This window comes from Colletotrichum chrysophilum (assembly GCF_026319265.1).
Source record: "Colletotrichum chrysophilum strain AFK26 chromosome Unknown scaffold_145, whole genome shotgun sequence".
NCBI classification, from domain to species: domain Eukaryota; kingdom Fungi; phylum Ascomycota; class Sordariomycetes; order Glomerellales; family Glomerellaceae; genus Colletotrichum; species Colletotrichum chrysophilum.
Window position 1 is genome coordinate 94097 of NW_026517432.1, and position 20049 is coordinate 114145.

General features: G+C 53.7%; 5 protein-coding genes across 5 annotated transcripts; 4 read left to right on the forward strand and 1 right to left on the reverse strand.

Annotated features, from left to right (window-relative positions):
- Window positions 1-4017: 4017 nt before the first annotated feature.
- On the reverse strand, window positions 4018-5060 carry COL26b_011613 (uncharacterized protein; the record flags this gene model as incomplete). Its single annotated transcript, XM_053184277.1, has 2 exons — window positions 4018-4673; window positions 4820-5060. The coding sequence occupies 2 exons, from the start codon at window positions 5058-5060 to the stop codon at window positions 4018-4020; spliced, it is 897 nt and encodes a 298-aa protein (XP_053031794.1).
- Window positions 5061-5721: 661 nt separating this feature from the next.
- On the forward strand, window positions 5722-8672 carry COL26b_011614 (uncharacterized protein; the record flags this gene model as incomplete). Its single annotated transcript, XM_053184278.1, has 3 exons — window positions 5722-5771; window positions 5828-6027; window positions 6085-8672. 3 exons carry the CDS (start codon window positions 5722-5724, stop codon window positions 8670-8672), a joined length of 2838 nt encoding a protein of 945 aa, XP_053031795.1.
- Window positions 8673-11117: 2445 nt separating this feature from the next.
- On the forward strand, window positions 11118-13241 carry ROK1 (RNA-dependent ATPase rok1; the record flags this gene model as incomplete). Its single annotated transcript, XM_053184279.1, has 1 exon — window positions 11118-13241. One exon carries the CDS (start codon window positions 11118-11120, stop codon window positions 13239-13241), a length of 2124 nt encoding a protein of 707 aa, XP_053031796.1.
- Window positions 13242-13808: 567 nt separating this feature from the next.
- Window positions 13809-14976, forward strand: COL26b_011616 (uncharacterized protein; the record flags this gene model as incomplete). Its single annotated transcript, XM_053184280.1, has 2 exons — window positions 13809-14209; window positions 14301-14976. The coding sequence occupies 2 exons, from the start codon at window positions 13809-13811 to the stop codon at window positions 14974-14976; spliced, it is 1077 nt and encodes a 358-aa protein (XP_053031797.1).
- Window positions 14977-17330: 2354 nt separating this feature from the next.
- COL26b_011617 (uncharacterized protein) lies at window positions 17331-18038 on the forward strand (the record flags this gene model as incomplete). The annotated part of the gene is made up of 2 exons (XM_053184281.1): window positions 17331-17375; window positions 17424-18038. The coding sequence occupies 2 exons, from the start codon at window positions 17331-17333 to the stop codon at window positions 18036-18038; spliced, it is 660 nt and encodes a 219-aa protein (XP_053031798.1).
- Between the last annotated feature and the right edge of the window lie 2011 nt (window positions 18039-20049).

Sequence of the window (20049 nt, forward strand, 5' to 3'; positions counted from 1 at the left end):
GTCTCTGGAGTCCTCGATGGCATCCTTGCCTGACTTGCAGCCCTACGATAGCCCCCAAAAGGCTGGGGAACCAATCTCGCTATTGCCTTGCCTGCCTGGCTGAGCTCAGCTCACGTTACAGTACCTTTGATATCGATGCATCGATCAGAAGATGGAAGCGCCTCTTCGCGCCATTCCTGCAGGTCCCAGCAGCTCCAGCAGCTCCAGCAAGGCTGTGCGACGGATGGCGTTTTTAGGTGTATGTAGTGTCCCATCGGCGGGAGTCTTAGTGACCTCGGGAACGCAAAATAGTAGCTTCGGTGAGAGCTAGCTACCGTAAAGGGCATCGTGTTTGCAATATTGAGTAAAGCGACAAGTCAGAAAAGGTGCCACAAAGTGCAGGCATGCCGTCATAGATTGTCCGCGGCTGCGGCGCGTTGCACAGCCTCTCGCAGCACTTCGATCGTGACATTGTCGGATGAGCTGGGAATGAGTCGATGCTACTATTCACGGAAAAAATTCACCGCACAGAAGAGTCTCGGAAAGCTGCTTCATCGGTTGAGCATCTGTCGTACTCATCTCAAGAGTCTCAAACAATTCGCGTTTGTTCGACGGGCTCTCAGAGCCCCATCTCATCCCGCGCAACCTCATGATCGTTTCACTGGCCTTTTTCGTCACGATACTGACAAGCCAAGTGTTCTGTCATTTCCGCGCGCTGTCTCTGGTTTCCGCAGTCCGACAGAATGCAGGCCATTGGCCGTTCGCCAAGGGAGGCGTCGGCAGCCTCGGCATGGCCAGTCTGAACAGAGGCAATACGGTCGACTCTCGTTGCATAGCCAATCAGAGAGCCCAGACACAGAGCCGTAAAGAGGCATCTGAAACAATGCTCTCTCGTCCTCGCTCCGCAGTGACACGAGTGCGACGCAAGCCCCCAAATGACAAAGTGTGAGAGGGCGAACAACGTTCAGTAAAGTCCGCCCCACGTCCGCAGCAGCTCGGCCACTCACCGTATTCCCACGTGGTGGACAAGGGGCGGGCTGACGAGCAAGAACAACCACCCCTGACGATCATACCTTGAACAGGGGCTCAACGGGCGACTGCGACGTCCGGGCTCGAATCACGTATCGTCCTTCACGCAGCTCAGTGGTTGGTAATTCAGGCTCAGCGCTGTGGTTTGCTGCGTTTCTGCATCGCGATGCCGCGTTTGCTGATCAGCTGGTGTGGTTTAGTCGCCCAATAGACTGCTTGGCCAACACCAAGCTACAGACAACCACTACTGCAGGTACGGTGGCAAACGGCAATGATTCGATATCCCGCATTCCAGTTTTTGTCCAATTTGTATTCCGCTCCTCTCGGCTTCCGAGACGCTTCCCTCGGCCCCTTGAAGTTGATTACAATTTCTTGCAGCAATTTTGAAGCAAGCAAGGGACACCACGGCGGACGTCGGGCTAGACGTATTGAAGCAGCCTCAACCTGCGGACGAACAAGCTCATCTCGTAAGTGAGGACAAAATTGACCCCTTCTACCCCATACCATCTTGCCGCAATCGCGGTGTTCATGACCCACTTTGCTTGATGTCGTACGCGATCTGTCGAAAATAGGTAATCCGGAGAAGCCAAAACGCTGCCATTTTAGGCAAAACGAAGAGAAATGTCCCCCCGTGCTCCTAACTCCGCCTGCTGTATCCTTGCGTGGGGGATTTCTGAGACGAAGGTCTGTCTGCAACAGATGCTGCACGCACGTCCCGTCTGAACGGTGACGGAGTGTAGAAACGGTCAACATCGGCCGACTTTCGTGAACACCCACCCACCGGCCGACCGGATCGGTGGGGGGAGGAAACGGTCTTTCGGCCGTACAACATGGCGTCTTCCCCATGGGACGAGGCCAAGTCGTACGTGCATGTTTCCGCAGCTTCGTTATCAAGTACGTCAATGGCTCGATAGTTGGTTGCCATGCTATTCCTGTTCGACGATCACCCACACCCTCCGCTACCTCGCAGATGGAGGTCATGCGGCCAGCAAACTGGGTTGCGGTTCGACGGAGGATCTGCTGTGCCGCGCTGACACCATTGCTGCAATCAATTCTAAACCGTCAGCTTAGCGGGGTAACGGGTAACGATCACCATCTTATCGAAATCCCCTGCAAACCTGCAAGGCTTTCCAAAGGCGGTGTTGAGGCTGCAATCCTTATCAGATTACCTGCGGCCGTCAGCGTGCGTTGCTATGCAAACCTCGGTACCGGTGGGGTTGACCACGGTGTGTAATCGACTGGACGGTCTGCCTGGATTCAAGATGCTTGAGGCCGCATTGCCGTCCGCACCCGCTGGCATGGCGTCAGAGGCCCTCGTCAAGTCGTCCGACTGCTCCGTCCGTGCCTTTGCCGGACGGCCTAACGGGAGACTGCCGCGCTTCTGCCTGTCGATGAGCCATAGCCTGGATGTGATCGGCCGAAGCAGCTGTAGTCAAGCTGTCGTTATCGGGATCCTAAGCCACCATCGCTGGAAAGGGTGGTGTGCAGCTGTGCAGCCAAGGATCCCACGACACCATTGCTCAACGCCCACGGTGTAGTTCAGCTTCGCAGGCAACACGTTGGCCGGTACTTTGATGGGATGTATCTTTTTCTTGAACAGAGTTGGTGCGTGGGATTAGCCTTCTGTTGCGTGTTCAGCAAGGTTGGCGTCAGCGTCCCATCTTGGACCTGGCTGTGTGTGACATCCTTGTTGGAGGTCCCCGATTCGGGTGTCCGTGATGTCCATACTCGCGATGGACCTTCCAGAGAGCGAGTAGACCCGTCAGCAAGGACCTGACACAACGACTCTTGAGACAGCCGACGTGCGTTTAACGACTTATGTCATTCAGCGGTGAACCACCGTGTCCCCTGGTCGTTTTCGGGTCCGGCAGCTTCGGCGACCGCTTGAAAGCGAACTTCAGAAATGTGACGCTGTTGGTAATCACTTGTACAGCCGCCTGCTTCGGACCGAGTTTGCGCTGTCAGAATGTGCCGTTTGCTCATCGAGATGTCATCGTCGATGCAGTTCAGGTGAGTCAGTTTCCTGCTCAGTAGTTCACGCCAAGAAGACACCGCGACAGTCAAGAAGAGGGGTTAGAAACGAAATTCTAAAGTTGGCGCAGGCGCCGGTTGATGTTCAATGATTCCGGTGGAGAGGGAACTTCGTAGATCTAGCGTTGGCTTGGCATAAGTGCCCCAAACTAAGACGTAACGTCGTAAGCTCCATCAGCCACAGACCATGAGGCTGGGCTGTCGTCTGCCAATCAATTGGCGTGTCATTGAGCTCGTTTCACTTGTCGCCCGTCTAGCTAAACATCGTCGACCGTGCGCTCGTTTTTCAACAACTGTTGCCCATGGCTCTCGAGGATCGACGACTCGGCACCATGCCGTGGCAGAGCACTGGAAACCCGGGGACTTTCCTGGCGAGCAAGACGGAGCCCGTCCGCGTGGCCAAGCGCCGTCTGGAGGCCGGAATATTCTTTCATACGGCACGGGCGGCCATTTGGCCAGAGTCCGGTGATCGAGCCCAGGATGTCCATGTATTTCCCCAGCGTTACCCCAAGGCTTGGCCAACATCAACCCTGGGCACACGTGTCCCCGACATGATTCTTGAACCATCTCGCTCTCGCCATGGTCATGTAGTGGGGCTCCCTCGAAACAACCGTTCCTGGGATATTCGCCTATTCCTGCTGCAAGGCCTGCGAAAAACTGGAGATCTCGATCTGACTGTGAGGGTGCATCTTATGATTGTCGCGTGTCCTATCACGAGAGGGCGCTCGGCGGTACCCATACACACGAAACAGTAGGATGACAGTCCATCAGTAATACCATCATCCTATAGCCATATTGCATCCCAACAAATGACAGAAGTGTCAAATTCGATCCGAAGCGGGCTGTCATCGTACCATCGCGTATTCATGCCACCAGAGACCCTAACTTAGGCTGGAAAAGCGGCATCATCTCGTCATGCTTCTCGTGTTGGGTTGGGTGTGTAGCAGACATGCCTTGTTTGCTTCTTCGACCCACGCCTCACAAGGCGTCTTCCTCGGCACCAGGGTTAGGCATCTGAGTTGAGGTGATCCAGTTCTCCATGCTGGCTTGGCCAGCCGGCTGCTTGGCGTTCCCAGAAGTGCCCGACGACGCCAGCCTCAGACCTTGGCGTTTCTTGACGACGAGGCACAGGACACGACCGTAGATGGCAAACCCCTCATACGAGACATCCATGGCCATCTTCTTCTTGTCGTCGTCTTCCTGGTCGTCGCCAGACCCGGTAGTCTGTTTCTTCAGGCGCTTGGACGGGCGGGGAGCGTCGTCGTCCGAGTCTATCTCGATTGCCGAGGCCTCCCCGCCAATATCGTCGTCCGAAGCAAGGTCGTGATCATCGTCTTGATCACGAGCTGCCCCGCGCTGTCTTTTGGAGCGCCGAGGCCGTGTTGTTTCATCAACCGCGGGGATACGGGAAAGACCGGCGGGCTCTTCTTCGGACTCACTTTCGTGCCGAATGTGCACCGTAGTATCGGCGGATTCGGCGTCCAGGTCAATGGGTGTGTCATTGGTTTCGTTTATGAGCTTATTAGAGTTGGACTTCAACTTGCTCTGTGCCTTGTCGCGGAAATGCTTGTGCTTAGTGAGCAGCGAATGACGGGTGGTGGTCTCAGTCAAGAACATGGAGACCTCAAACTCGTCTGGTCAATGCAGCGGTCAGTCTAATGTTCAGACAAACCATGCTTTCATACCGTATATGGTGGTCCAGACCAGGCTGATAACGACGTTGGAGAAGTGCTTGGATGGGAAGTGGCAGCGTGCAAGGCTGCGAAACAGGGTGGCAAACCTTGAACGACGACATCTTTGATGGTCTTCTTCTTGGAGCTCTTCTTTTTGGATCTTTCGCGTTCCTTTTCCTCGCGGAGTTTTGGTAATACCAGGGGGCGGACACTCTCAATTACTTTGGGCAGGATGGGATTCCGTGGGTTGAGCAGCCAGCTCTGTGCCAGGGCCGGGTTGTCGAGATAGATGCGGCATTCAAGCACCGAGTACTTTGTGATCCGGAGATATCGGCGGAGGGGTGCCATTATTCAGGTTCGAAGTAGGTCGTGCTGGATGGTGTTGCGGTCGCAGGGAATCTTCAAAGGTTCAGCTGCGTGTGTCCAGGACGAAGACGTGCTTCGCTGAGAAGATGGATGAGGCTGGCAACGTCGTATGCAAAAGTGTGTCAAGCGAGAAGGTGATGAAAACCTAGATGACCGCAAAAGGAGGTACTTGAGATGAGCAGGAAAGGAAGGTCCAGCGTTGAATGCGACGTGGTTTGGAGGGAAGGAAGTCAATGGGAGAGTGACGCTGTTGATGTGATGTGAAAGGCCCCCACCGTGCCGAGGGAGGTTCCTTCCCCGGGTTTGCCTGCATGCAGTTGCAGTGGTGGATGGGGGTGGTACTTGCCCAGCTCCGGCAGGTACCTCACGTAACTCAGCGTTGGCGGCTCTCAAGCATGGAACTTTACAGTGGACTGTCAGCCTTGCAGCGGTGCTACCTGCGCTATTGCTGGCAGCTGCTGCGACCTCGGTGCGATGCAGGCGGTGTGCCCCACTTAATCTTTTCTCAGTCGACGGATGCATTGGATCGCGTCAATTCGTCGGCGATGAAGGTCAACATCGACAGCATCCCATAGAGCGCATCGTCGTTGCGGCTAGTCCACCTCCCACACACCCGTCCCGCGGTGATGCCCACGAGCAGACCATGTCAAAGTCATGGGCATCGACGCTGAGGTTGCCCAAGTCCACCTTCCCGTAAGGACCTGACCCCCGCCCTCCGCTCCGGCCTCAGCTGACCCGGCCCGTTCTAGACCTCGCCCGCTCCCGCAGTTCCGCGCCGACTACCTGCGCCGATGCGCCGATGATTTCTACAAATGGCAGTCGGCCAATGACTCTCGACCGGGCTTTACGCTTCACGATGGGCCCCCGTACGCGAATGGTAGCCTTCACGTTGGCCATGCCTTGAACAAAGTCCTCAAGGACATGATCTCCAGAGTCAAGGTCCAGCAAGGTTGGAACCACTGACCCTACAGCACCAATGCTTCGGTAGCTGACTCTGTATACCCAGGTTACCGAGTGCGATACAGACCAGGCTGGGATTGTCATGGTCTTCCGATCGAATTGAAAGCCGTAGGCACCTCTGGCGGCAAGGACATGACCGCCGTTGAGATTCGAAAGGCTGCGAGGCAGCTCGCTTCCAAGACAGTTCTGGAACAGATGGAGGGTTTCCGATCATATGCTGTCATGGGCGACTGGGACGCACGCTGGACGACCATGGACCCCGACTTTGAGATTAGGCAGTTGCGTCTGTTCCAGCAGATGGTCCGCCGAGGCCTCATCTACCGCAAGAACAAGCCCGTATACTGGTCTCCGTCCTCGAGAACCGCGCTCGCTGAGGCCGAGCTGGAGTACAACGAGAACCATGTCTCGACGGCTGCGTACGTCAGATACCCCATCATCGACGGCCCTGCCCTCCCCGGTTTCTCTGGTCAGCTCTACGCCATCATCTGGACTACCACCCCCTGGACACTTCCCGCAAACAAGGCCATCGCCATCCACGACGATCTGGAATATGCCGTCATCGCTGTCAACGGAAGCGCATACCTCACTGCTGTCACTCGTCTTGAGGCCGTTAAGGCCCTCTTCAGAGACGCCGAACCAGAGGTCATCGTGCCTTCCATTAAGGGCTCCGAGCTGAGAGGATTGAAATACCACAACAGGCTTCAGGGCGTTCAGTCGACTCCCCAGCCCATCATCCACGCAGACTTTGTCTCTGCCGATTCTGGTACCGGTCTTGTTCATATTGCTCCTGGTCATGGTTTCGAGGATTACGAAGCTTGCGCCGCGCTCGGGATCGACGCTTTTGCACCCATTGACGACGAAGGAAACTTCACCAGCGAAGCCTTCCCTGATGCACCCGAAAAGTTGACCCAATCCTCCTCGATCCTCAAGGGTGGCAGCAAGGCTGTTCTCGCCCTCATCGAGGACGACGTCTTGCAAGCTGCCAAGTACAAGCACAAGTACCCCTATGACTGGCGGACGAAGCAGCCCGTAGTCATGAGGTCGACCGCACAATGGTTCGCCGATGTGGACAGTATCAAGGACGACGCCATCACCGCGCTGAAGGATGTCAAGTTTGTCCCCGCCTCTGGAAGAAACCGACTCGAGAGCTTCGTCGTGGGCCGTAGCGAGTGGTGCATCTCTCGCCAGCGTGCCTGGGGAGTTCCCATCCCCGCCCTGTATGATGCCAACGGCGATGCTGTGGTTACGGAGGAGTCTGTCGACCACATCATCTCAGTCATCCAGAAGCGCGGCATTGACGCCTGGTTCTCCGACGCCCCTGATGAGCCCGCCTGGGTTGCCCCCTCTCTGCAAGGTCGTTACCGTCGCGGTACTGACACCATGGACGTGTGGTTCGACAGCGGCAGCAGCTGGACCGAAAGTGGCGGCCAGGCTGACGTCTACCTCGAAGGCTCTGACCAGCATCGCGGTTGGTTCCAGTCAAGCCTCTTGTCCTACGTTGCGGCCCAAAGAGCTGAGGGTGAAACGCAGCCCAAGTCGCCTTTCAAGACTCTCATTACTCACGGTTTCACTCTGGATGCAAAGGGCAAGAAGATGTCCAAGTCCCTGGGCAACACCATCACCCCTGGCGAGATCATGGACGGCACACTGCTGCCGCCTCTCAAGCTCCGAGGCAAAGCCAAGGTCGCCGGCGCTGGTCCGACCTACGAGGCCCTCGGCCCTGATGGCATCCGCCTCTGGGCCGCCAGCTCCGAGTACACCAAGGACGTCGCCATCGGCCAGAATGTTCTCAAATCAGTTCACATCCAACTGGTCAAGTACCGCACCATCATCAAAATGCTACTCGGCTCGATGCACGAGTCCGCTCGCACCGCCCCCACGACGACCCTGGACCATATCGCCCTCGTCCAACTGAAGGACGTGATGGAAGAAGTCCAAAAGGCTTATGCATCCCACGAATTTTACAGAGCTTTCAGCGCCATCAACCGCTGGGTCTCCAACGACCTGTCCGCATTCTACCTTGAGGCCATGAAGGACCGTCTCTACTGCGGCGACGGCGGCGGCGTCCTGGAGCCCATCTTCCACGGCTTCCTCCGCATGCTCTCCCCCATGACCCCCCTCCTCGTCGAAGAAGCTTGGGACCATCGCCCGGAATGGATGCTCCCCCTCGCCCACCCCCTGCAGACCCCCTATGACGCCCTGGTCCATACTATTCCCTCTTCCGTTATCAACGAAACCTCCCTCCGCAAAGACATTCCCGCTCTCCTCACCGCCAACTCCGCCATCAAAGCTGCTCAGGAACTCGGCCGCTCCGCAAAGGTCCTTGGCTCGGCGCTGCAGTCCTCCGTTATCCTCAACAGCGAGGACCCCGCCATCCTCGGCGTCCTGGAGAAGTACAAGCACGAGCTCGAGGCCATGTTCGTCGTGTCCTCCGTCGATGTTGGTACGCCCGTTCCCGAGGCCAGCGAGTGGAAATACGCCGTGGAGTCCGCCATGCCGGGTAAGCCTCAGGCGTTGGTACATGCTACCGTACTGCCGCCCAAGGACCACAAGTGTCCCCGCTGCTGGCGGTACATTGCGCCCAAGGAGGACGATCTTTGTGGTCGCTGCGAAGATGTCACGGCGACTTTGTAAGAATATTAAAAAGGATATAGATGTGTATAAATAGTCGCCTCCCAAGAATCTAAGAAAAAAGATACCCTTTTCTTCTTGATACAAACCAAGTCATCATCTCGACAGCCGGATTTCACAGCATGAACATCTTTTCCGATACGGAATGGCAGTGCAGTGCCTACGTGCCAGCTGGAAACCGACTTAAAAGGTCTGAGTGTGACGTCCTTCTTTTGTGTATAGTATGTTTTCTACGTTCTGTTCTCATTCATGCCCGCTCTTGGATGTGCAGTCAGTGTGAGAGTATTGTAGTCTTCGTCTGTTCCTATCTTCCTGTACGAAACACCAACTGCCATTTCCCGCAGACGAACATAGACTCTGTCAGGACCTTTCCGGGACACCTTCTCACGCAGAGCAACCAGCATAGCCTCCAGACTAGACCCGCCAGAGCTTTGAAGCGCGTGTATCTTGATGCCTCTTCTTCTACACTCGCTCTCATACAACACGGCCGCCCAATGGTCTCCCACAGCGAGCAGAAAAGGTTCTGTCTCGCCCGGGGCCCGCGTGCACCATCCCAGAGCAAGAACCCTGTGCCAGAGTTCGGGTCCAATGGCCAAGGCGTCGTATGGCTTCTCCAACCACTCCACGTCCATAATCATTGAGAGAGAGGCAGTGTCGATCGTCCACCAGAGCGAGGCGTCTTGTGGTCTAGTGATTGTGCTACGAGTGCTCCGATGTGTAAGACTTCTTTTAGACAGATGGATAATGCAAATGCTCTGAAACCTGTGGACGAACTTTTCCCGTCTCGTTACTCCGTCGCGTGGAACCAGGTCAAACGCGCGCGTGCGGACGTAGTTCCTCCCGACTGGACTGCCGCTAAGTCCTATCACGATGCAGAAGTTCATCGTTCTGCAGTAGGTATCGAAACGCTTGGACATGACCCGGGTAGAACCATCCACAGCTGGCGGTAGACAGATTTGCAGGCCTCTTGGGGTGAGATACGGCGCGTGATGATTCTCGATGCCCATGGCGGATTCTGCAGCCGACCAGTTACTGATCATCGCGTAAGACCAGATATTCGGGTCCTCCACGAAGAAATCGCTTGGGTCCTCTGCCAGTGGCGGTGCCCGTTCCGAGTCTGGTCCGAGTGAAACGACAGTATCGCTACGAAGCGGACCATATTCCTTGAGCCTCGAGGTAAGTTGAATCGCAAGGTTTGGAAGTAGGAGAGAGTAGTCCTCTCTCTCCTTTAACATGGTTTCTTGCAGTCGAATAAAAGCGCGCTTACCCTCTCCGTACAGCAACGGCATGTTAACATCCATGATACCGAGCAAGGAATACGCCACATCTTCCGTGCGAGTCGTTTGTCTTGAGGCGGCCCAGGATAAGCGCTCTGCTGCGCAACGCCTGTGGATAGACTTGTGTCCTTCCAGCACGTCAATGTCGATTTTTGTGATATCCGCGATGCGCGCCGCAAGCGACGATTTGGTGCCAATCTCGCTCCAGTCTGCGGCGTAGAATTCGACCACGTCAGGAGCCAGAAGTTCCTGGAGCGTCCAGCCTCGAGTGAACCACCGGCAATTCCTGAAGAGTCCTGAGGGGTCGAACTCGTCTTCGTTCCAGATGTCAACAACTTCGTCAGCTCTGGGTATATCGGCCAGATACGCATAACATATTGCAGACCCCCTGTACCAGCGGAACATTGAGTTGATGGACTCGGAAAGCTCTGCGCTACTAGTTTTGTCGATGCTGTACTCGTTATGTCAGCGCGATGAGTTGTTGGTGAGGAATTGGAGTTTTACCAGCACGTGTCGGCCCATGCCCAAGAGAATCCGTCATTCTTCGCCTTCGCGCAAGTTGACTTGATCTTCTCAAAACCATGTTTAGTTTCGATGGTACTTTTGTTTCGTAAGCTGGTTTCGTCATTGCTCAGCGCCGTCATCTCCTGGAATGTGACTTCATCCTCGCCCCATGTGTGTGAAAGTGTCACATATGGGTCTGGTGGTAGATCATGGAATTCAACAAGTTTGAGCGTTTCCGTGTCAATTACTCTCATTTCGATCGCAATTGAATTCGCATTAGGATTTGCAGAATGAGCGATATTGAGGATTTGGTGGTTGAAGTAGACAACAATGAAGCTGCGCCGCTACCTTGTCAGGGGCAGGACTAAGCACATGATCGCTTTCTCATAGTTTCAGCCACCAGTTTCCCATAGAAATTGCAAGATCGTATGGGCGGCGAAGATTTAAACCAACATCAACATTATCTTTTAGATTTAACTTGAGAATTGAGAGGTGAACCGTCCTCTCAAAGGTCATGAGCAGAGGTGGGATTAGGTAAGTCGGCTCCGATGCGCCGCACAGTCAATGCACTATGCGGGCACAGTCCGTGCCCCCACTTTAAAATTTCCAAGTCAATTGCAGCTGCGACAAAGACGCAGGCCATCGTCTCTAATCTGCACCCTCAACCATGGATATCCTCAAAGTGCTGTCGCGCGGCATCAAGCAGCCTTCCAAGGGCGCCAAACCGGTGAGCAATGCGACGGCGAACCTGCCGTCTGCTGGCAACCGACCGAACCCTCAGCTTTTCCACGACGAAGTCCCCTCCGGGCGGGGCCACAAGAGGAAGCGCACTAAGGACGAGGTCGAGGAGAAGGAAGAGGAGCAGCTGCCCGAGGTCGACTTCTTTGCCCCCAAGCCCGACCCTTCGAAGCAGGCCGCCGAGGCAAAGGAGACCTCTTCTCAGGAGACGGACAAGGCGGAAGCGCCTAAGGTCAAGCCGAAGCTTCTCCCCGAAGACGAGTGCCGACAGATCCTCCGCTCCCACCGATTGAAGCTCACCCTCCTCTCCGAGCGCCACAAGAACCAGTCCAAGGTCACCAAGAGCACGAAGAAAAAGAAAAAGGTTGCCGTTGAGGTCGAGAAGGAGACGAACCAGCTGCACCCGCAACCGCTGACCTCGTTCCGCGAGCTGAGGACGAACTTCAACATCTCGTCTCTGCTGGCGGACAACCTGGCGCACCAGGGCTACAAGGTTCCCACGGAGGTGCAGCTGGGTAGTCTGCCACTACTTCTGCAGCCTGAGCTGGCGCTGAAGAAGGTCCCGAATAAGGAGGAGTTGGGCGATGTGTCGCACGGAGTCGACTTCTTGGCTGTCGCGCCGACGGGTAGCGGAAAGACGATCAGCTTCTTGATCCCCGCGATCAACTCGATCATGCAGAAGAGGGCGTCTGCCGGCGGAGAACAGGATGACCACGAACTCTCTGCGATCGTCGTTGCGCCGACGCGAGAGCTTGTTTTCCAGATCGTCAACGAGGGGCGCAAGCTTGCCCAAGGCTCTGGCATTAAGGTCGTGGGTATGAAGAAGGGCATGCGGATAGCTTCCGAGGAGGACGAGATCTCTGAGAGCGAGGACGATGAATCGCAGGATGAGGGCTCCGGAGACGACGACGAGGACAGTGAGACGGAGCCTGCCAGCTCCAAGCATGTCACAAAGGCAGACATTCTTGTCACCACTCCCACACTGCTGGTCAACTTCCTCTCGTCGGGATCGTCAAAGACCCAGCTTGTGCTACCAACAGTCAAGTCGCTGATCCTCGACGAGGCGGATGTCCTCCTGGACCCACTCTTCCGTAAGCAGACCATGACCATATGGACTGCTTGCTCGAACCCCGACTTGAAGATTACCTTCTGGTCGGCAACCTTCGGATCCAACATCGAGACTCTCGTCAAGGAGATGCAGGCCGAGAGAGCATCAAACAGACCCTTGCTTCGTCTTGTGGTCGGATTGAAGGACACTGCGGTTCCCAACGTAACGCACAAGCTGGTCTACACCGCAACAGAGAAGGGAAAGCTCCTCGGCCTTCGCCAGCTACTTCACCCAACAGCAGGCGACGACTCCGGTCCGCCTCTCCGGCCCCCATTCCTCGTCTTTACTCAAACCATCGAGCGTGCTACCGCCCTCGCAGAGGAGCTGAAATACGACATCCCCCTTGCCGCTGGCGGTTCCACCAGAATCGCCGCTCTGCACAGCGGTCTCACCGACAAAGCCCGCGCAGGAATCATGCGCCGCTTCCGCGCCGGTGAGGTATGGATCCTCATCACTACAGACGTCCTCGCCCGCGGCGTCGATTTCGCCGGCGTCAATGGCGTAGTGAACTACGACGTCCCTGGCTCCAGCGCCGCGTACGTCCATCGCGCGGGCCGTACCGGCAGAGCTGGTCGTGAGGGCGGCGTCGCCGTCACCTTCTACACGACGGACGATATCCCCTTTGTCAAGACCGTCGCCAACGTCATTGCCGCGAGCGAGAAGCAGGCTGGCAAGACGGGCGAGGAGGCCAACGTGCAGAAGTGGCTCCTCGATGCTCTGCCAAATGTCAGCCAGGCGGATAAGAAGAAGTTGAGGGAGAAGGGTGTTGAGGCTAGACGAAGCCATGGTGCTGCTATGATCTCGACAGAGAGCAAGTGGGAGAGGAAGAAGGAGCATAATAAGAAGGGTGCCGCTGCGGCGAGCAAGCAGAGGAAGAAGGAGGCGAAGCAGTCTAGGAGGGGCGATGATAGCGATGACGGCGAATGGGGTGGCATCGACGACTGAGCTATCATAGGGAATATACCAACGCTTACTCACGCATGGCTCTTGAATGTCCTCGTGTATGTGACGCGTGGAGCCGTTGCTTGTTTCAAGACATAATTTTGCGTCAGTGGTGTTTTTGTCGAATCCTTACTTGAACCCAACGCACGATGGAGATGATGTTAAAGGCGTATGCTTCAATGATGACGGTCTGCCTCCTGCTCATAATTCTAGCTAGGCCCTCAAGACACAAAGACTAGCCAGCGAAATGTCTATCCCAAGTGTTCCCCGTGTATGGCTGCATGAGGCACAGGTCGCCTACGATAGGCCGATCTGAAAGAAGCCTGACACTACTGCAGTGCAGTTCAGCTCAGTAATTTGGCGACCATTACGATTGGTGCACCGCACCAGTATCTGGTGACCTCTGCGAAAAGTGTGCCTAGGGGTGCCACACCATGCCACTCAAACCGGCTGTGCAGATCAGCCATGAGCTTTACGGTCTGCCTGACTGCTCATGAATCCCTCACTTCTCTTGTAATCTGGATCGTCGGGAATGGGCAGGCATAGAGCGGACATCGCAGACGACAAGCCATGGAAGATCCTCTCTCCATCGCCGCTAGCGTGGCGGGCCTCATTACTCTTGCCGCCTCCACTACGAAACTGGCCAAGACATTGTCGGATCGATACAACGAGAAAGCCGCTGCTTCAGTGAGGGGAAACGTCGAGACTCTTGATTCGGCGCTGATCCGAATCAACAGGAGTCTCGAGCACCAAGCATTCGATCATCCTGGAGAGGAGATTTTGAGGCAGCCTATCGAGTGCTGTGCGCGAACACTGAGAAACATCGAGATGCAGTTCCAGAAACTTGAAATAAAGGGCTACTCGTGGCATAGTATGAGAGGGAGGATTGCTCGTCCAGAGGTGTTGAGGGAAATCTCAACGCTACAGATTACGCTGGAGGGGCAGAAGACAACGCTATTGATCGCAATGCAGTAGGTATCACCCAACGTTTTCGACAAGGCTTCTTCGAGCCATTGCATTCATTTTATCACATCGCGAGCACAGGTTGATCATGGCGAATAGGAACTGCACCGGAGAGAGTCAGAGCAAGATGCTGCACATGATATTCAACGCCATTGAGGAACTCAGAGCCATCATTGAAAGAGAGAAGCCCATGGACACGTCTCCTCAGGAAATTGACAATGACGTGCTCGCCAATTCAATGAGAGCAGACTTCGGCTACGCAAGCACTCCATCTGTGGTGCATGTGCATCCCTCTTTTGATGACTGGCTCTCAACATGGGCAACACCAGACGACCAAGATGGCCAGCCTACATCCTTAACTGACCAATCACCAAAGGAAGGACATCTAAATTCGGAATCTGGCACTGCATCTAGCCGGCCGCTGCAGAACGTGAAGTTGATCATCGAAGGTCTCCCGCAAGCAGCCCAGGAAGGAAATGCGACAAGTGAGATCACCACACCCGCAAACACACCATTGTATGATATCATGTTCCAACTCGATAAGGAGTACCTACAACCACCTAAACGTGACCGCTCTGACAATCTTCAAGGACCTGACCGAATCTGCGGTTTCGCGATCGTGGATAACGGAACCAAGGTTGCACCATTCATGCCTTGGAGCACCTCGTTCGTGGTGGTCATGGAGGGCCCAAGTTGCTACGACGTTCAGTCTGGGCTCAAGATCAACCACAACGAGAGTTTGGTTCACTTCTACAATGGCTGTGTGCGTAGATGACTGAAAATCACCGGAACGGGACAGCCGGTAGTTGAGAAGCTGCAATCCAACTTGTGATACGGAATACCTCGGTTCCCGAACGTGCTGCCAGCGTGACGTTCCAAAGAACGTTGCGTCTTCCGGAGCGTTCTTGTCAAACCCCAAGGCAAAACTCGACGAGTCACTATCTAATGTACGAAAAGGCTCAAGGTATCTCAGAGTTCTTGGGTCCATTTCCTCTTTTCGACACTGAGGCATACAGAGATAGGCTTCCGAAGGAAATGAAACAAAAGGGAGGACTGTTCTTCCCAATCTTTCAACGAGAGGCACCTGCCGTTTCCTTCGAGAACACCAGCAAGGGTGAAGGCGGGCATGGGAAGACGAAGACGATCAGCAATTTGCCATCAAAGTATACTCGGGCTCCATCAACTGCGTCTCTGGCCAACAGGTCATCGATTCCGTGCCACATGAGCAGGACTACATAATCTGTTCTAGACAGAGGAGGCTAGACGGCTTCAAGTCCGCAGACAACGAAACTCGACAATTTGTGGCGATGCCTCTGGGCTGGGAGTACTCGGCTGAACACCAATTGACTGACAAGGAAGACGTAGGCGGGATCCAGCTACAAATCGCGCCACGTCTTAGAGATTGTGTGGAGTTCCGTGCCTTGGATCACTTATGGAACTTGGGGTGGTCGTTCCCATGCTCCGCCACAGCTTCAGAGTTGGGGCTGGTAGCTGGTTCTGTCGTTGCCATGTCCGACTTCGACTCCGACATCAAGCTTCTTAATGAGTTTGAGCACTCATTCGCAGACCGCAGCAGGTGGCAGATTCATGGCTGGTCCAACCCTCTGCTGTACCCCATGGATGAGACTGGTCTGCATCGTGTCACTTGGGTCCAGGATTTGCTGCAGAGACGTGGTGGTCAAAACCTAGGTCCGATCTCGACCATTCGCCTCCAGCCGGTCCTTTCGGTGGCTATTGAACTGAAATTCACCATCGGAGATGAAAGGCACCAATCAGGTGAACTCAAGTCCGTCAAGAGTTTCAGTTGCTCACCCTTTCTCGACTTCGGGCTTATTGCATCAAAGTGCCTTCATGATCACGGAATCAAATGCGGCCGTTGTGAAAGCTGCGAAACATCCGAGGTTTTTTCGAGCCCCCCAGTATGGTAATTCGCATTGCTGGGAAAAGAACCCTTCATGTACGACTGGCCGCCCAAGTATCATCCCGTGGAAGCAGTGGTTGCCGAATCAGGCGCCTTGCCTGGTGATTTATGTTTTTACTGTACCAGATACAGAGCTGGCGTTCCCTATATTCATCACCCGCCTTTCATAGACAGTCGCCATGATCAAATCAGGTTCCAATATGGGCAATCACCCAGTTCAGCTGGCTGGGAGATCTCGCTCGGTGCCGGAGCACGCCTTCTTCAGGAAATACACCGCGGCAAAGAGCAGACTTGGGACTGGAACAACAGTTGTTTGGTGAACATTCAGCTACTGAACGCGGCAGCTTTCAAATCCGTCACGGGCATCCCGGCTTGGACACCCATATCTCTGCTGGATTATCGCAAGAAGGGGCGCATGTTGCAGGTGCCAGTGGTAGCGGAGAGCACATACGATTCTACGACACAAGTTGCTACTATATGTGATTTGAAGTCCATTAGTGCCCTTGACATAACACTTTCGGACGACGTTAGATATAAGCGTCGGATCATCAGTTGTCCTGAGTGCGAGACGGATATGTGCAATGTTGCGTAAGTTCAACCATCTCTGGGAATTGCGCACCACTAAGCTCAAAGCTGCTAGACTTTTGCCGTGCAAACACATCTTCTGTTCAGATTGCGTGGGCAGTGGCTCCAAGGTCTCCTGCTTTCAGTGTGACAAACGACATACGGGCTAGGTCATCTTCTCCGGCGCCATGGAATCCCCGTTTGGGAAGTCACCCAAGATCATCTCTTCCCGCGCCCTCTCAAATTACCAGTTACTCAAGCAACTGCGGTGCGTTCCTGGGTACAATAGTCCACAAACGCCGTCACAGGAAAGCCCCCAGACAGTAGCTACAACGGTTACACGGCTGAGCTGGGGAGATCAGACTCCTTTCTGGTTCAATTTCATTATTTCCACCTTGAACAAGACGGATAAGCAGTCACGGTCGTCAATGACCAAAATACTGGCAATCGAGAAGGCTCGATCTTCCAACATACATCAATTTGAGGCATTGCTTCCGTTTCTTTTGAAGGCTGATTTCTTTAATGAGAAGGATTATCATCAAACACAGCTACTGGAACTCATTAGCCTGTCGGTGAACAACGTGGATAGCTCCAGGGCACAAAATCACGGCTGCAGTCCGAGAGCGTCTACATGCCTCGACTTGATGGAGACCGACTCTATCGGACCAGACGGGCTGCTACGCTGCGGTGTGGACTTGAAACTATGGCTTTGCCCCCAGAAGACACCAAGTCTGAAGTGCGTGGCCCGGTTCCTGAAGCAAGGCGGCAGGTCGTTTCTCAAAGATTATGGGTTCAACCGTGGCGATCTTCAAATGCCGGTCTCCCGGAAAGTCAGAGAGATGCTGCTTGAGGACTTCATATCCAACGACTTCTACCTGAACGCTCGCGATACACAAGGTCGCACTATTCTGTGGACTGAGCGTCAGCTCACGTACATGTTGCTGGACAACGGCGCTCGCGTGGACATACCCGACAACGACGGCAACACCTTGCTTCATGCTCTAGTCGCTAAGCAAGATCCCACGAGCCTTCAGAAGAACCAAAGGCCGTTGGAAACCCTGTTGAACCACAAAAAGGGAAGGGAAGCGGTGAACGTGCGCAACCGGGATGGGCTGACCCCCTACCAGCTTGCACTGGGAATTGATGCGATTCATTATTGGGATATCTACACGAGGCTTTTCGACAACGCTGAGGCTGATATCAGAATCGTCTTTCCAAAAGGTGTTTATCGAGATAAACTGACGTACAGCCTGGCGAAGTGGCAAGCCGAGGTGGGAAGTGTTAGTGCGTTCAGGAGGCCAGCTGCTGAGGAACGCCTCTTGAGGGCGCGGCTGGCGATGTCATACTCGTAATATCGAACGCTTGGCTACCAGAGAGATGCTCTTCTAGAAGTACGGATGCCTATTTCACATCAGACGAAATGTGGATATGGGTACCACCACAGCTATATAACAAAGCATCTGGACTAGTAAACCAACGAACCGCATTAAGAATGTTCTTTCATTGAAATCATGAGTAATAGACAGAGCTTCATTACATAGCTTTGTATTATTAGTGCCGTTTTCGATATCGAGAAAACAGTATCTGTCTGCAATATGTGGCTGTAGTCCTGCAGCCTTGGAGCTCCTCAAGTATTCGTCTCGAGTAATACATGTAACTAGCCTTTACTGTACTAATGAAGAATTCGAAGCATGTCTGAGTAGGATACTTGCATACTGGACACTAAACAGGCATGACAAGAATTTGATGAATGCCATTCGAAGTCACAGATTAGGAAACAGCTGCCTCAGTTGGGAAGGAGCAGACCGTCCCTAGAATACTGACTTTGAGCTCTGAAAACAAGGAATACATGACCACTTACTAGCAAGTTGTCAGTCTTCCCGTATTATAAAAGGACGTTTGTCTGTATGCAAAGAAATATCAAGAATGTCTCACGATGACGGGGGAATTGAATAGAGAAATCGTCCCCTCAGTCATGGTAGAGGTGCTTTGAACATCACTCACGCGTGCGTCATGATCACGCCGACTTCACTCAGATATCACAAGTAGAAAACAGATTACAAATATCAAGTCGCACAGGATAAGCCGGAATAAACCAAGGTCGACAGAGATAGCGGCTGGAACATTGGTATGAGATCAACTTAATAAACTGCACGTTGGCGTTTAATACACCTACTGATCTGTGTTTGACGGTCTGCCACTTCACAAAGAACCAGCTGAGCCAGCAACTCATTGTCTTAACGTCTAAAATTATCAGCCCTCCACGCTTAAATAACACGCGATGTCCTTTGGGAAGTGCCATAGAATTATCCGCATGGCCTAATTTCTCACTTTTCTGATTCACAACGCACCGCATGTCCAGCAAATACGAGAATACTATTCCTTTCGGGAAGTATAAAGCATAAGACAGAGGATTCATCTTCTTCTCTTCTTCTTAAGACATAATGACTGCATGGGAAGTGCTGATGGTCTAACCCTCGGTCTGCGTTTTCAAAGCTTCTCATGACTTCCGAGTGAGAAGCGTGCAAGACTGCCGGAAGCGAAATCTCGAACGTAACAAAACACATCAGTCTTATTCTAGTATAAACAGCAGACACCAGACAATAACGACGGCAAAAAAGACTCTAGCTAAGTTCTACCAACGACCAGCAGGTTGCAAACTTTCCACGAGCAGGCTCTTCAGTTCTCAGAAGATTGCACGTAGGACTCAATATCTCCTATCATTTGTTTCGCTGTGGTGCTGTCTTGCATCATGAAGAGCAAAAAGCTATCATTTTATAGATAGTGGAGGAGGTTAACCTGGGACGGCTTTACATGGCCACGCATCGCGCGTCGAGCCTAAGAGACCGTGGCCACGGCACTCGCAATTATTTTGAATCCCTTGTCACGTAAACACTCATTGAATCTTGCCCGGAGACTGTGGACATGGCATCCGCAAGATCCTTTCCATTCCAAAAGCCTCATCACGCAATCATACACGTCTGTCCGACCCTTACCCCGTCTTCTCGAAGCTACCGATATCATTGACACTGATACATGAATCCTCCACTAGACACCTAGAGGGTACATCGCCCTGCACACGATAACCTCAGAGTAATGATCGAGATTTATCGCTGGCTGATAACATAGATCTACACGCGCAGACGCACACAAAACAGGTACCTATGACAAGCGCGAGGAAGCCATGGAGGGTTTGGTTCATCACGAGGCGATACTAGATGTCTTTGAAGCATCAAAGTCTTACAGAGACCCTTGACGAATTACGACTTTCATCAGTCAGGAAACCATCAAGTCACCGCCACGAAAACCTTCATCATGCCATCTCAAAGTCAACCCCCAAAGAAGATGGACACAACTCCAGCA